Source organism: Palaemon carinicauda, chromosome 25 (assembly GCF_036898095.1).
Source record: "Palaemon carinicauda isolate YSFRI2023 chromosome 25, ASM3689809v2, whole genome shotgun sequence".
NCBI classification, from domain to species: domain Eukaryota; kingdom Metazoa; phylum Arthropoda; class Malacostraca; order Decapoda; family Palaemonidae; genus Palaemon; species Palaemon carinicauda.
In genome coordinates, this window is record NC_090749.1 from 101896700 (window position 1) to 101914199 (window position 17500).

The 17500-nt window shown below is 41.2% G+C and overlaps 1 protein-coding gene across 1 annotated transcript in view; it reads left to right on the top strand.

Moving 5' to 3' along the window:
• The window catches only part of Tbc1d8-9 (TBC1 domain family member 8/9), an 83512-nt gene that overhangs the window by 37363 nt on the left and 28649 nt on the right, over positions 1-17500 (top strand). The window contains exons 5-12 of the mRNA XM_068349357.1: positions 998-1074; positions 2287-2340; positions 4215-4298; positions 6014-6134; positions 6544-6761; positions 9252-9343; positions 16437-16549; positions 16741-16897. Coding sequence (XP_068205458.1) covers positions 998-1074; positions 2287-2340; positions 4215-4298; positions 6014-6134; positions 6544-6761; positions 9252-9343; positions 16437-16549; positions 16741-16897 — 916 coding nt within the window. The remainder of the gene's footprint in view (positions 1-997; positions 1075-2286; positions 2341-4214; positions 4299-6013; positions 6135-6543; positions 6762-9251; positions 9344-16436; positions 16550-16740; positions 16898-17500) is intronic.

Sequence of the window (17500 nt, forward strand, 5' to 3'; positions counted from 1 at the left end):
AAGACCTTGATGTTCATTGAAGTCTCTACGTGAAGCCTTTTTACTTTTGAAAGTCTAGACTTGAGACCTTGATGTTCATTGAAGTCTCTACGTGAAGCCTTTTTACTTTTGAAAGTCTAGACTTGAGACCTTGATGTTCATTGAAGTCTCTACGTGAGGCATTTTTATTTTTGGAAGTCTAGACTTGAGACCTTGATGTTTGTTAAGGTCTCGACTTGAAGCCTCCTTTATTTTTGGTAGTTTTTGACTCAAAGGTAGAAAGTAAATATCTGAAGAATAATTAACATATAAACAGGGATAGTCTCCTTAGTAGTGACAGGCAAATAGCAGAAAATTTTTTAATTTACGCATTGACTAAAAACTTATTTTTTATATGACAAAAACTCTTTTATATATGACAAAAAACTCTCTTTTTTTATATGACAAAAACTCTTTTTTTATTTATAACGAAAACTCAGTTTTTATTTAACAAAAATAATGTTTAAAATGATGTTAACTGTCATTTTTTATATTACAAAAACTGATTTTTTTATACGACGAAAACTGTCATTTTTTATGTGACAAAAACTCTTTTTTTACACAATGAAAACTTATATTTTATATGACAAAAACTCATTTTCATATGATAAAACTTGTTTTTTTATATGACAGAAACATTTATATGACAAAAACTTTTTTTGTATGACAGAAACTAGTTTATTTATATGAGGAAAACTTGTCATTTGTTTACATCCCCTGTTACTACGAGGTGTCGTTCACTGCAGCTTCTCCCCCCCCCCCCCCCCGAACACCACCACCACCACCACCTACCCTTCTCCCATCATTCCTACTAGCACCCCAAGCTTGGGCCAGCCTAGAGTGAGGAAAAAGGGAGGGAGGGTTCACTGGGCAACACAGGTTCCTCACCCACAAGTAGATTTTTCCCTCGTCAAAATCCCATTTTTTTTTTTTTCTACATGGCAAAAACTATCATCGACTTTCTTTCCTCTCGTTCCAGCACTACTTCTCCATGCTGCTCAGAAAGAAAGAGACGTACGAACTGATGGAGCAGTTGGCAAACATGGCGATGAAACAGTGAGTGGCGCGAGATCTCCTTTCTTTATTCGTCGCGTCTGTCATAGTTGATTTCCGTCTTTGCAATAGTGGATGCTCGATCAATGAGCACTGCTGTTGTAGTATTGCCCCGCAGTTATAAAAATCCCCCTTACAAGAAATATTTTCTCTTAACCCTTTTTCCCCCAGGCTATTTGGAACTTTCCAACCCTTAACCCCCAGGCATATTTTTTTTTCAAGCACATTTTGCAGTGTATATTCTATTTAAATTGCTCTAACAGCCTTGATTTTTGTCATAGAGAGGTCAGGTTGGTCTCATTCTTTTGGAAAATGCCTGAAGTTTCTCAAAAAATTATCAAAAAAATTAAAAAAAAAATATAAATAGCAGTTTTTGCAAGGACCTACCGGTACGTCCATGGGGGTAAAGGGATGTGTTTTGTGAAACGTACCAGTACGTCCTTTGGGGGTAAAAGGGTTAATATCCCCAACAAGTTGTTTGTAAGTCGAATTTTGTTATATTTTGTTAAATTTTAGTCAACCAACTCACACGCCTACGATTTCCGGCTAAAAAAGTCAACAAATAATCAAGTTTCACACTGCAAATGTTGTCTAGTACAAACTACAGTACCGTACATCTAATACATGCTACAAAATAATCTGTAACCTTTTATATCGATAATTCAAGAAAACAATATTCCACTATGAACTTTTGATACAATATCTGATGTTTAAGATTTCTGATGGATTCGTTCGTATCTCAGAATTTTTATAAGTTGCGGATCTACTGTATTAAACAATTACTGTATACACAAATGCTTATAAATTGAATATCTTAGTTTTAACCCTTTTACCCCCAAAGGACGTACTGGTACATTTCACAAAACTCATCCCTTTACCTCCATGGACGTACCGGTACGTCCTTGCAAAAAAACTACTATTTACAATTTTTTTTTGCATATTTTTAATAATTTTTTGAGAAACTTCAGGCATTTCCCAAGAGAATGAGACCAACTTGACACCTCTATGATGAAAGTTAAGGCTGTTGGAGCAATTTAAAAAAATTAATACTGCAAAATGTTCTTGAGAAAAAATAACCCCTGGGGGTTAAGGGTTGGAAAGTTCCAAATAGACTTGGGGATAAAAGGGTTAAGTTTATTTTGCAGGAAAATTCTCCCAAAACAGATTAAATAACTTTGAATTACTCATAAATTTTTTTCCCATTTTTTTTTTCAGACTGATAAATGATGAAGAATTTACTGAAGATAAAGAATTGTTGACAAAAGTTAGGTAAGTAATTGATCAAGAAATTTCATTCATCAGTAACAAACAGCAATGTAGGTATATACTCTTGAATTTAAAAGACAATACTTTGTTTCATCTATCTATTCATCAAGGCACTTCCCCCAATTTTAAACAAAGGAACAAAAAGGGACCTTTCCTCTCTCCGCTCCTCCCAGCCTGACGAGGAATTCATTCGAGTTTGGCTGATACTGCTAGGGTGCCACAGACCACCCTCCCCCGCTATCCACCACAGATGAAGTTCCATGCGCTGAATCCCCTACTTCTGCTACCACCACGATCACCAAGGTGACCGAAGGAAGCAGCAGGGCCTACCGGAACTGCGTCACAATCGCTCGCCATTCATTCCTATTTCTAGCACGCTCTCTTGCCTCTCTCACATCTATCCTCCTATCACCCAGAGCTTCCTTCACTCCATCCATCCACCCAAACCTTGGCCTTCCTCTTGTACTTCTCCCATCAACTCTTGCATTCATCACCTTCTTTAGCAGACAGCCATTTTCCATTCTCTCAACAAGGCCAAACCACTTCGACACATTCATATCAACTCTAGCTGCAAAATTAAAGGCCGTGAGTTTTTGAGTGCAGCAAAATCCCTTTTCTCATTGGATTTGGGATTTGAAGGTACTTCTTACGTGGCCAAGGAAGCTCCTTATTGTCTAGCTATTAAGTGCAATGTTCTTCTCTTCAAGATAATCATCACAATCACAACTTCTTACAAAGATAATTGTCCGTGTACGAAGCAGCGGTTCATATTTATAAGACTTAATCAGTTTATGTTATATTTTTCATTTATTAAAGGTTGGAAAATTCTTTTATATAACTGCTTTAAAATATCAGCAGACGTGCAATTAGAAATTCTAATTTCGTGTGGTTATAAAGTTTTGAATGCAAGAGTTGATGGGAGAAGTACAAGAGGAAGGCCAAGGTTTGGGTGGATGGATGGAGTGAAGAAAGCTCTGGGTGATAGGAGGATAGATGTGAGAGAGGCAAGAGAGCGTGCTAGAAATAGGAATGAATGGCGAGCGATTGTGACGCAGTTCCGGTACGCCCTGCTGCTGCCTCCGATGCCTTAGATGACCGCGGAGGTAGCAGCAGTAGGGGATTCAGCATTATGAAGCTTCATCTGTGGTGGATAACGGGGGAGGGTAGGCTGTGGCACCCTAGCAGTACCAGCTGAACTCGGTTGAGTCCCTTGTCAGGCTGGGAGGAACGTAGAGAGTAGAGGTCCCTTTTTGTTTTGTTTCATTTGTTGATGTTGGCTACCCCCCAAAGTTGGGGGAAGTGCCTTGGTATATGTATGTATGTATAAAGTTTTGTTTTGAAGCCTCCATTTTAAGCCTGTTGCCTTTCTTAAGGTGTTGATTTCCATTGTTGGTTCCAATCTCAAAACATAGGTATGTTATGGCCACGGTTAGGTGGGGCGATCTCTCTCTCTCTCTCTCTCTCTCTCTCTCTCTCTCTCTCTCTCTCTCTCTCTCTCTCTCTCTCTCTCTCAAAACAAAACAAACCAACCAAACTAAACCGAACCAATGTGAAACCTAACCAAACCACTATAAAACAAAACAAAACAAAAAACCCAAACCAAGTCAAACTTGTTTAATATTATTTTAGAGTGAATACCAGAACATTTTCTCACGTGAGAATGGTATACCTTTTGGATGTATGCTGATATTTAAATAATCACTTAGCTTGGAATATGATCTTAAGAAATTGTTTTTAATGTATTTATTTAATAACGATAATATATACTTCTACTTGTAAGGAATCTTAGATTTCTTTTGTTTTGAATAACTGTATTTTTGTACCATTCAGATTATAAGATCATCATGGTATATATTTTCTTTGCCTTCTCATTCCAGTAAGAAGATCCCCAAGAAGGCGTCTTTCCTGAAGCGAGATCTGGATGCCAGAGCCCACTCTGACGTGTATCGTAGCAAGTTCAGGTGAGTGCCGGCGTACCGATTTAAAGGTTTAAAAGGTTGTTTGCGAATCCCAGAGTTAAGGGACAGTGACAGTGCCCTAGAGACTGACCTCGTGTACGTATGATCAGCGTCCAAGCCCCCTCTCCATCAAGCCAAGACCATGGACGGCCAGGTAATGGGTGCTGATGACTCGGCAAATAGACTTACAGACTCCCAGGCTTGCAAGGATGATGAGGTTGCGGACACTAGAAGAAAGTGTTGATCTTGAGGGAGTCTATCCCAGTCCAGTAGATTGCTAGGCATGGATGGTTTTTTTCTTTTTTAGGAAACTAATATACATTATTTTTAATTGAGTTTTATTCTGAACTTTGACGAAAAGACCAAGAACTTGCTCATAAGATCCAGGAACACCGATAGAAGAGATTGTACACGTATCGCCTTCCACTTTAGACCCTTGTGAAGGAAAAGCTTCGTAATGTGATGGAACTATCAGTGCAATATATGTGGTGTACTTTAGGCATTACTTATCTTTTCAGCATCCCTTGGTTCCGTAGATGCAAGATTGTTCAACCTTTTCTTTACTTTTCCTTTACTTTTCTTTACTTTTTCTTAACCTTTTCATTACTTTTTCTTAACCTTTTCATTACGTTTTCTTAACCTTTTCTTAACTTTTTCTTTACTTTTTCTTAACCTTTTCTTTACTTTTTCTTAACCTTTTCTTTACTTTTTCTTTACTTTTTCTTTACTTTTTCTTAACCTTTTCTTTACTTTTTCTTAACCTTTTCTATACTTTTTCTTTCTTCTTGTTGTCCATCATCTTTTTGTAGTACAATCCCATTTGAAACTTCTGAATGGTCTCCCAGGACCCCAGTAATAGGCTATATGACTAGTATTTATCAAAGAAAAGTTGAGATGAAAATTTTTCGGATCATGATAATAATGATTTGAACGACGAATGATGATGATTTGCTATAATTGTGTTTAAATAGGTAGGTGAGCCGTTGGCGTTTGCTAAGTGCCTTACGACTTTGGTGTGCATTTTGCATGAAGAATGGTTTTTAAGTTTTTTGTTCTTTCAAGTGTAGGAGGCATAAATTTATAATATCGTCACCCTCATAAACTAACTGCCTAAGTCATTTTCTCCACTTGTTGGGAAATCAAAAGAAACCTTCTCATTTCCTAATTCTTTATATCATTGTCTTGAGTTTCAATTCTTAATAGAAGAATTTGTGAATTAGAATTTGTTAATTAGGAAATGAGAAGTATTTTTTTATTTCCCAACAAGTGGAGAAAATGATTTAGGCAGTTAGTTTATGAGGGTGACGATATATAAATAAATGTCATTTTATGTCACCATTATTATAATGTACAGTAGGACAGGATTTCATGGCACGCTTTCCTCCGAAGAAGTGCACTCTGACATATTACTTCATGGCGAATTCAAACCCATCATCTCTGCCTTCTCTGCCCACACTATCTGTTTGGTCACTCGCTGCCCAGTAATGGTATGACAAAGTGCATTTTCTCAGTGTGAAATGTGCCAGGAATTCTTGCGTCTAGTTTTACGTTCTGACCTTGCCAATGAAATTACTCTGAAACGGGTGAAAGAAACGTCGAACGTAAATTTAAATAATGCTATTATGGTCGTATCCCTTACTTATATCAGTGAAATTGACTTGAACTTATGGAATTCTAATGCTGTTAAGTGTCTAGTAATAATCTCGATTCATCATCAGGTTGCCTAAAAGTGAGAAGCTGGACGGATCGACCCCCTGTTTTCTCTGGGCCCCGTACAAGAAGGCTTACGTGAGTGGCACCTTGTACGTATCTCTGAATTACATCTGCTTCGATAGCAAGGTAAGTTGTTGTAGCTTCGGTCGAAGCCGAGATCTTCCATTTTGCTTTCTAGTTATTGTGATGGTGATGTTTTTTTATACTGAGAAGATATCTTCAGATTTATAATGTACAGTATTGACTCCAGTGTATAAAAGAAATTGTTTGATTAAGATATCAGGTTATATTTTCTTACATGCAGTTTATTTTCCTTATACTTATGAACTCCGAATGAGATTGCTTTTAATTTTTTATTTTTAAAAGGGGACATGAATTAAATGGATAATCTTAGTTTAACCAACTGTTAGACGTTGAAGTACGGCATAAAGTTTTATTATTTTGTCCCTCTTAGATTGTATTTCATACAAATCTGTTAGGAATTCTTAAATAGATGGATTCATCGCGTCACTACATCCTCCCTTAACGCTCGCAGATTCTCAACCTGGTCAGCATCGTGTGTCCCCTGCGGGAGGTGCTGAGCGTCGACCGTATAGACTCCGTGAAGGGGAATAGCTCCGTCAAGCGGGCGCTATTCCTCTGCACGACGCAGTCCAGCTCGAGCAACTCGTTCCTTTTCAACGATGTTGGAGACAGGGATTTCGTCATAAGAAAACTATCCGAGATGCTCGGAAAAACCATCCCGACTACAAAGTACGTCCTCCGGTTGTCTCGAGTTTCAGTTAATTCATAGTTGTTCCAACACGGAGTACTTACCTCGAACTACTTTCTTAGGAGGATCTGGGATTCTCCTCCCAACCGACCAGAATTTTGTGTAGTTTCCCATATCTCCTTTTTTTTATAGTGGGTCCCTCTGTGGCGGATGAATACGCGCCTTGAGGCGACCCGGGCCAGCGAGAGCGCGTGGCCAGGTCTCGGTCACCAGTAAGTTTCTGGCTGCGGCGTGATTAACATCTCGCCGCTCTCTCTCACATCCCGTGCGACCCTTTGTATGAGGGCTCCAACGGAAAAGATAGCCCAGTGAGTGAAGTAAAAAAAAAACTAAAAGATAACAAAATCAAAGTAAGATATTTCAAGAACTGTAATAACATTAAATTAGATCTTTCACTTATAAATACGTAATAGAAACTTCAAAAAGAACAATAGGAAGAGAAATAAGATAGAATATTGTGCCTGAATGTACCCCTAAGCAAGAGAACTGGAATCCAAGACGGTGGTAGGCCGTGGTACAGAGGCTATGACACTACCCAAGACCAGGGAACAATGTTTTGATTTTGGAGTGTCCTCCTAGGAGAGCTGCATACTATAGCTTAAGAATCTCTTCTACCATTACCAAGAGGAAAGCGGCCACTGAACAATTACAGTGCAGTAGTTAACCCCTTGAGCGAAGAAGAATTGTTTGGTAATCTCTGCGTTGTCAGGTGTATGAGGACAGAGGAGAATGTGGTAAGAATAGGCCAGACTATTTGGTGTATGTGTAAGCAAAGACAAATTGAGCCTTAATGAGAGAGAGGGATCCAATGTAGTCTGTTTGGCCAGTCAAAGGAACCAATAACACTTGTGGTAGTATCTCAACGGGTGGCTTGGGCCCTGACCAACCTACTACCTACCTTTGCCATTCCTTATGGCCAAAGTCTTTGGATGTATAGCCTCTTTAGTATGAAGTATAGGTGTAAACAGCCGGTGGTCGATTTGCATAGGTATCTGGGAGTGCTGTTAATGCAATGGGTAGTTATAGGAGAACGGAAAAGGACAGTTATTGGAGAAGGGAAAAGGACAGTTATGGAAGACGTGAAGGAAGTAAAGGATCAGGATCAAAGTGAAAGGGTTGGGATAGTAGAAAAGGATCTACTGTATGTATGTACTGAGCCATTTCTCCACATAGGATATTAACCATTTTACCCCCAAAGGACGTACTGGTAAGTTTCACAAAACTCATCCCTTTACCCCCATGGTCGTACTGGTACGTCCTTGCAAAAAACGGTTATTTATATTTTTTTTCGCATATATTTTATAATTTTTTTTGAGAAACTTCAGGCATTTTCAGAGAGAATGAGACCAACCTGGCCTCTCTATGATGAAAATTAAAGCTGTTAGAACAATTTAGAAAAAATATACTGCAAAATGTTCTTGAAAAAAAAAAAATAATCCCTGGGGGTTAAGGGTTGGAAAGTTCCAAATAGCCTGGGGGTAAAAGGGTTAAATGTAATTGTGAGAAAAGTACAATAAGACAAGAGATAGTGCTTTTATTATATATATGGAGCATGAACTGTTGAAAGAGGAAGAAAATGTAGAGATGCCAGAGTGTAGTAAAATGTTAGCGGAGAAGTAAAGTTCGAGTTCGGTGTTGGCAGGAAAAGTCAAAGAAGTAATGGGTACACTTTGTGAGGAATAAAATTCTTCGCTGGGCTGTACTGTACAATTAATACTTGTTGGAAAAATATTTTGCCCAATTTTCTTTTGCACGACAAAAAAATTTAATGTACTAAATACATACATACATACATATACCAAGGCACTTCCCCCCAATTTTGGGGGTTAGCCGACATCAACAAATGAAACAAAAACAAAAAAAGGTGACCTCTACTATCTACGTTCCTCCCAGCCTGACAAGGAACTCAACCGAGTTCAGCTGGTACTGCTAGGGTGCCACAGCCCACCCTCCCCTGTTATCCACTACAGATGAAGTTTCATAATGCTGAATCCCCTACTGCTGCTACCTCCGCGGTCATCTAAGGCACCGGAGGAAGCAGCAGGGCCTACCGGAACTGCGTCACAATCGCTCGCCATTCATTCCTATTTCTAGCACGCTCTCTTGCCTCTCTCTCATCTATCCTCCTATCACCCAGAGCTTCCTTCACTCCATCCATCCACTCAAACCTTGTCCTTCCTCTTGTACTTCTCCCATCAACTCTTGCACGGAATCTCTTCGACCTGTGACATCGAGTTAAAATTTCACAACTTCCAGACAATTGTAACTTAGTTTTGAAACCAATTTGTGAAGATTGTTGAATAATAGAATGTTTGAAATTTAACTTTTTTTTTATATTGCAGTTAACATGTTCAGAATTTTAGGAACACTAGTGAACACAACATTAATCATATGTATTTGTCTCTTGAAAGAAAAGATATACATTGGTATCTCTTCAATAGTTTACAACTAATAATATTTCCAATTCTCAGTGCTCTACCGGATAACATCGGCAGGAAGCCAGGAATACGCAGCAACTCCATCAGCGAGGAAAAGGTTGAATACATGAGCCCAACCTCACAGAGTAAGTCGAGTTACAGGTTCTCCGTGCGATCGGTGATCGCAGCCATCGGTAACGCGTTGTGTAGGCATGGCGTACGTGCAGAGATTAAACCGTAATTAGATTTAACGTCTTATTTGTATGGAGTTCTAGATATCGTCCTTATTTAACCCTTTTACCCCCAGGCTCTTTGGAAATTTCCATCCCTTAACCCCCAAGGGGTTAATTTTTTCCCCAGCAAATTTTGCAGTATATTTTTTAAATATTTAACTTAGCTGGTGAATATATAATAGCTGACGTCTCCGGCGGCTCGACAGAAAAACACAAAAACTCGCGAGCGATCGCTATGAAGGTTGCGGGTGTGCCCACCAGCGCCAACTATCGGCCAGATACCGCATATACATGTAAACAGCTCCAATTCTTCTCTGTCGGTCTGATCGACAAGACGTACCATTACTCGCTGTTAACCTGGAGTTTTTCAACAGTCTTGGTGAAGTACTTCCTTTTGGTTTGAGCTTTCGCAGTGCAGGTGTTTTATCTTCAACTTAAACTCTTGAACTCTTTTTTGGATAGATTTAATTGTTGATGACTTTGGATTGTTTTTTGGACTTTCTTTGACTTTTCAAAATGGCCGACCCTTCCCTTAGTGTACGGAAGTGTGTTTTAGGCTTTTAGCAATTATCTTATCACGTTATAAATTGTTGTTGTTAATTATAGATTTTCCTCTTATATATTTTATATCTCACCCGCCTTTATTAGGCCTCTTCGATTAGCTTTCCATTTATAATAAACATCAAGATAAATTTTAATGATTTGTTTATATGCGGCCTTACCTATTCCTCCCCTAATCCGAGAGTAGGCGACCCTAACTTGGAAACCGAAGTTAAACAACGTTGAGCCCTTTCAACTTTTATTTTCGTTAAGTTTAAATCATTTGCTCTGTAAGAGTTTTTAAATGAATATTTTTTAGTAGATATTTTATGAAAGATTTTCTTTGAATAGTCTTCATGCTGTTTCAAAGATGAACTAACGTTTGGTTTATTTTTGCTACGCAGTTTGCGCTCTATCGTTACGATAGAGAAAGAGAGAATCACGGTTTCACTTTGCAGAAAGAGTAAATCGATTCTGACGTTTTGTTCATTCTTCTTTCAAACTGAAATGTTTTAAATACTAATTTAAAGGAACTTGTTAATTTTCAATTTCTTAGTCCTTTCAGTTTTTTCCTTTGGTCAAATAACCTGTTTATTGACGAAGGGTAAGTGGGCTTTTCTCTTCTGTGTGAAATCAAGAGAGAGAGAGAGACGGAGAGGGAGAGAGGAAGAGAGAACGTTCCGATATTTATTCTCGTCCCAAGCGAGTAACGTTGTTCTCGAGTCAGTTTTTTACTCTCGTCCCAAGTCTCTGTACGGGGAGAAAGGATAAAACGTTTTGAGTTTTTATTCTCGTCCCAAGGCACTGTACGGTGAGAGATTGAAAACGTAGTTTTTAATGAACTAGTGTTTAGTCTCCGCCCCAGTCAATGATCCTTTTAACTTTATATATTTCCGTTTTATTCGATATATATGTTTACTGTTTTTTTGCTTGTATTAATGTGCTTACATTATACGACTTATTTCGCAATTATAACCTTTTGATGTAGGGGAGAATTGCGTGCTTCAGGTAGAAATCAGTTTTTATTCATGCCTAATGTGAAATTATTGAAAAATTCGATTTCAGTGAAGTAAGTGCAAAAACAGAAAATTGTAGTGATAAAGTGATAATTGCGCAAAGTGTTATCAGTGTTGCGACAGAGGGTTCGTCTGTTCGTGCCTGTCGTTCGCCTAGTCCGAGACCTCTTGCAAGCTCCCATGCCCCAGGGAGAAGTAATGTCGTAGGACTTATGGGTTCGAGAGGCTTTAACCAACGAACAGACGTTCCCTCTATGGTTTCAGGCGTGTCTCGTCAAGACCGCCCCTACCATAAGACGAGCGAGACGGTTTTCTCCTCGTCATCCGAAGGCTTATCGCGTAAGAAACCGTGGAGCAAGGTTTCGAGACCCTTAAAGCGAAAGTCAGTCCCTTCAGGACAGGTCCAGCGTCCTGGTTGTAGCCATTGGGACAGCTCTGACCCTGTGCAGTCATCGGAAGACTGCTCGACGCCTAAACAGAAGCGTAACACAGGCTCCGAGAGTCTTAGTGTAGGCAAAGTTTTGCAGTCACAGACGTTACCCTCGTCTCTTACCGCACCCATTCCCGTTGATCCTAAATGGGTTGTACTGCAAGACATGCAGAATAAGCTTGCCTCTCTTATGGAGGACTATTCTGCTGAGCAGGTTCACAATGATCATCGCCGCTTAGCTGATCGAGATCCTGGCCGTCAGCCGCCCAAACGAGCCTTTGCTCGTCCTGTTGACGTTGACGTTACAAAGTCACGTCAATCTCGTTTTGTAGAGCCTCACTCGATGCAGTCCCGTGTTGACTTTCAGCCGCTTGTGGACGTTCAGCCGCTGCCGCTTGCTCTTGTTGACGTTCAGGACGTTCGCCAACCAGCGAAGTTGACTTGTTTTGACGTTGAGCGTCAAGCACCGCAGTCAAGAGTTGTTTTGACTGCTCAGTCTAGGCAGTCAAGGCAGTCTCGAGTTGCCGTCGAACTTCCTCCCGCACCTGTTGTTGTTGCTGGTCAGTCCTTTAAGCAGTTACTGACGTATCGTCCTTGACTGCTACTGATGCTCCTTTGCGTGTGGACTCTGCTTGTCAAGCATTGCCACCACAGCAGGTCTCTCCCTTGCTTGAGACTCGGCAATTGTCGGACGAGGTTCCTTCAGATGAGGAAGTTGCTGATCCCCCTCCTACTGATATTCCCTTGTGGACTCTGTCAGACGGAGAGGAGCCTAAAGCTGCTCAGCCCTCTATGGACTTTAAATAAATCATGCTGATTTTTAAGGATCTTTGTCCGGATCATTTTGTAACTGCTGCTCCTCGTTCGCCTAAACGTCAGAGTTTACACTAGGCCTAGCTACTTCGAAGCCGTTGTTTTATAAGCTAGTGCTCTCTCGCTCTTCTAAGAGAGCTTTACGTTTGCTAGGCGACTGGTTGATCACCAGGAGGAGTTTGGGGGAGACAGCTTTTGCTTTCCCTCCTTTTAAACTGGCTTATAGAGCGAGCGTCTGGTATGACACGGGAGAAGTTCTCGGCTTGGGAGTTCCTGCCTCTGCCCAGATAGACTTCTCAAGCCTCATAGACTCTCTCTGGCGCCTGGCCATGAGACGCTCCAAGATTTTATGGTCGGCTTCAGAGCTAGACCATCTCCTGTTAGGAGTTTTTCGAGCGTTTGAAGTTTTGCTGTACAATTATGTCATGCATAAACAAGGCTATCAGGGATGGCTCCAATGATCTGACAGCCACGTTCTCTGCAGGAACAATACTATCAGGGATGGCTCCAATGATCTGGCAGCCACGTTCACTGCAGGAGTACGTAAGATGCAAGTGCGCTCAATGTGTTCATTGTCAAGACAAACTTCACGATGAAGTCTACCTAGCTGTCTTGACAGCATTAATGGAAGGCGACTGGATGGTCTCTCTCGACCTTCAGGATGCATACTTCCACATCCCGATTCATCCAAACTTTCAACTACATCTGAGGTTTGTGGACGGGAAAGTAATGTACCACTGTCGAGCACTGTACTCCGACCTCATTCCTGCTTCTCTTGTTTTTACAAGGCCATTGCAAAATGTAGCAAGCTTTCTACATTTTTTGAGGATTCAGAGCCTCCCTTTATTTTGACGACTGGCTAATCAGGGCGCTCGTCATTATATCGCTGTCTGGAGAGCCTCTAATGGACATTAGACCTAACCAAGGAGCTAGGTCTCATAGTGAACGTAGAGAAGTCGTCACTTACAGTATCCCATCCCAGACTATTTTTTTTTTTGGGAATGGAGATACAGTGTCTGATTTTTCGACCCTTTTCGTCTCCCGCAAGAATGGAACAAGCTCTGTTAAAAGTCCTTCACTTGCAAGAGAAAAACAGTTGCTCTGTAAGAGTTTGAACTAGCCTCGTGGGAACTCTTTCATCGCTGGAGTAGTTCACTCTCTGGGGAGACTCAACCTATGCCCTTTCCTATTCCACCTAAACATTGGAACAAGGAGAAGGGCTTAGTGAGTATCTCTTTCCCAATCTCCAACTCAGTCTAGACATGTCTGACTTGGTGGGACAGCAACATCAGACTTCGAGAAGGTCTTTCTCTTGCGATCAAGAACCCAAACCATGTGTTGTTTTCAGATGCAGCGGATTTGGGTTAGGGAGCTCCACTGGACAGTCTGGAAGGCTCGGTTCTTTGATCCACGGATCAGAAGGAACTCCTTTTAAGGCAGTAACATCTCTCCTTTGGCGAGATTTGTGCAGAAATGAATGTCTTGGCGGACGGCCTCAGCAGAAGAGGACAAGTCTTCTCCATGGAGTGGACGTTGCATAAGACTGTGTGCGAGAAGCTATGGATGACATGGGGTCTACCCACCATAGATCTTTTTGCTACTCTCTCTGACAAAGAGGCTCTCGACTTACTGCTTTCCAGTTCCAGATCCAGAGGCAGCTCACATAGACGCTTTCCTGCTGGACTGGTCTCACCTGGATGTTTATGCCTTTCCACCTTTCAAGATCCTAGACAAGGTGCTGCAGAAGTTCACCTCTCACGAAGGGACCAGGTTGACATTGGTTGCTCCACTCTGGCCCGCGAGAGAGTGAGTAACAGAGGTACTTCAATGGCTGGTAGACGTTCCAAGGAGTCTACCTTTAAGGATGGATCTCTTACGGCAGCCACGTAAGGAGTCTTCATCAAAGCCTCCCCGCGCTTCGTCTGACTGCCTTCAGACTATCGAAAGACTCTCAAGAGCTAGAGGATTTTCGAAGGAGGCAGCCAGAACGATTGCGAGAGCTAGGAGAGCATCTACCATCAAGGTCTATCAGTCGAAGTGGGAAGTCTTTAGAGACTGGTGCAAGTCATCATCCATTTCCTCTTCCAGTACCTCTGTAGCCCAAATTGCAGACTTTCTCCTACATCTGAGAAATGTTCGCTCCCTCTCAGCGCCCACTATTAAGGGCTACAGGAGCATGTTGGCGTCTGTTTTGACATAGAGGCTTAGATCTGTCCAATAATCAAGATCTCCAAGATCTCCTTAAGTCCTTCGAGACCTCTAAGGAGCGTCGTATGGCAACTCCTGGATGGAACTTAGACGTAGTCCTAAGGTTCCTAATGTCCGACAGGTTTGAGCCATTACATTCAGCCTCCCTGAAGGATCTCACCCTCAAGACGCTTTTCTTAGTGTGCTTGGCTTCGGCTAAAAGGGTCAGTGAGATCCATGCCTTCAGTAGGAACATCGGCTTTTCTACAGATAAAGCCACATGTTCACTTCAGCTTGGTTTTCTTGGCCAAAAATGAACTGCCTTCTCGTCCTTGGCCTAAGTCATTTGATATACCTTGCCTGTCAGAGATCGTAGGCAACGAGCTTGAAAGAGTGCTGTGTCCAGTTAGAGCTCTGAAGTTTTATTTAGCTCGGACTAAATCCTTACGAGGTGGATCTAAGGCTTTATGGTGCTCAGTTAAGAAGCCTTCATTGCCTATGTCAAAGAATGCTTTGTCATATTTTATTAGATTTTTAATCCGAGAGGCTCATTCTCACTTGAGTGAAAAAGAGCATTGCTTGCTTAAGGTTAAGACGCACGAAGTAAGAGCTATAGCAACTTCTGTGGCCTTTAAGCAAAACAGATCTCTGCGAAGTATTATGGACGCGACTGTTTGGAGAAGCAAGTCGGTATTCGCGTCATTTTACTTGAAAAATGTCCAGACTCTTTATGAGGACTACTACACACTGGGTCCATTCGTTACAGCGAGTGCAGTAGTGGGTAAGGGTTCTACCACTACATTCCCTTAATTCCAATATCCTTTTAATCTGTCTCTTGAAATGTTTTTAATCTTGTTTTTGGGTTGTACGGAAGGCTAAGAAGCCTTTCGCATCCTGGTTGATTTGGCGGGTGGTCAAATGTCATTTCTTGAGAGCGCCCAGATTAGGGGTTTGATGAGGTCCTGTTGTATGGGTTGCAGCCCTTGATACTTCAGCTCCTGGGAGTCTTTCAGCATCCTAAGAGGATCGCTGGGCTTCGTGAGGAAGACAGACTAACAAGGCAGAGTAATCGTCTAAGTCAACTTCCTTACCAGGTACCTATATATATTTGGGTGTTGTTATGATATAACTGTCAAAAACTCTAAGCATGTACGCTGTAAACTTTATTAATTCTGGTCTCTACCCACCACCATGGGTGTGAATCAGCTATTATTCACCGGCCAAGTTAAATATTTAAAAATGATATTTTAATTATAAAATAAATTTTTGAATATACTTACCCGGTGAATATATAAATTAAAGGCCCCCCCTTCCTCCCCGATAGAGACCCAGCGGGATGAGAAGAATTGGAGCTGTTTACATGTATATGCGGTATCTGGCCGATAGTTGGCGCTGGTGGGCACACCCGCAACCTTCATAGCGATCGCTCGCGAGTTTTTGTGTTTTTCTGTCGAGCCGCCGGAGACGTCAGCTATTATATATTCACCGGGTAAGTATATTCAAAAATTTATTTTATAATTAAAATATCATTTTTTTAAATTGCTCTAAGAGCCTTAATTTTTGTCATAGAGAGGTCAGGTTGGTCTCATTCTCTTGGAAAATGCCTGAATTTTCTCAAAAAATTATCAAAAATATGAAAAAAAAAAAAATTTCTATAGCATTTTTTCAAAAATATGAAAAAAAAAAATTTTTATAGCATTTTTTTGCAAGGACGTACCAGTACGTCCATGGGGGTAAAGGGATGAGTTTTGTGAAACGTACCAGTACGTCCTTTGGGGGTAAAAGGGTTAACAGTTTTTATGGCGATACACTGAAGAATGACCGGTAGATTTAGTACGTATGAGAATAGCAGAATGGCATAAAATTAAACTGTAGTTATATTTAACATCTTTATATAGAGTTCTATATATAGTCCCTCTTAACAACTTTAATAGCACTACTGTACGCTGATAAATGAGGGACGTGTTTAGTATGAGAATGACAGAATGAAATAATAACTTTGTCTCTTTCTCATCCACAGGTCCCCCAAGCGGCCAGGAAAACGGAGCCAGCAGCTGTGCCGAGTGCCTGGAAACCGAAACCATCATGTTGCCGTTGAGAACGTTGTGTATAGGACCTGAAGAGGAATTTGAGGTGGGTCAAGATTGACGTAACACTTTAGGTTCCGTTTGGACGGTACAGTATTACGTTTGTGCCTTCTACGTTGTACAACAGTACTTTTAATTTGTGGTGCTTTTGTGTAAATTTCATTAGTATGTTTATGAATATATTACTGTATACTCACAACTGCCTCTTCTCTATTTTCTCTGTGTACCGTTTCTCAGGAAGGAGGACATAACAAGCGAAAGCTTGCCCTGTGGGAACGGCACTGGAACGAATACGGGAGAGGCGTTACAATGTACAGGACCGTAGAAACGGCCCGACTGGTACTGGAGGGGCTGCCAGACGATATCCGGCCAGAAGTCTGGATGATATTTTCAGGTACCTTTCAACGTGTCCCGGTGTGGGTCGCGTATTTATAGCGTATCGCTTTTCCTTTGCCGCTTTCCTTTGTCCCATAGTGCAAATGCAGTGTTTTCAATCCAATATCCAGCTGCATCTCATTGCAGAGTTTAAAGGTTTAAAGGTCGCTCATGAATGACAGAGGCAAGGGACAGTTACATTGCCCTAGGAAGCAGGACAGTGCCCTAGAGACTGACCATATATGATCAGCGCCCAAGCCTCCTCTCCACCCAAGCTAGGACCGGGGAGGGCCAGGCAGTGGCTGCTGATGACTCAACAGATAGACCTATAGGCTCCCCCAAACCCCCCCATCCTTAGCTCACAAGAATGGTAAGGTTGCAGAAATTAAAGGAACTAACGAGTCTGAGCGGGACTCGAACCCCCGGCTGGCAAACACCAGGCAGAGACGTTACCAATCAGGCCACGACAACCCAATGATCCAAGCAGTAAGACGTTCTCAAAGGCTATTTTGAAAATGTCTGTAGATAAAACCATTACATTGTTTAGGCAGAAATACAAATGAATTAGCAGACAAGATGGAGATATTTTCCTCGGCAATCAAGCCGTATAAAACTGTTCTAC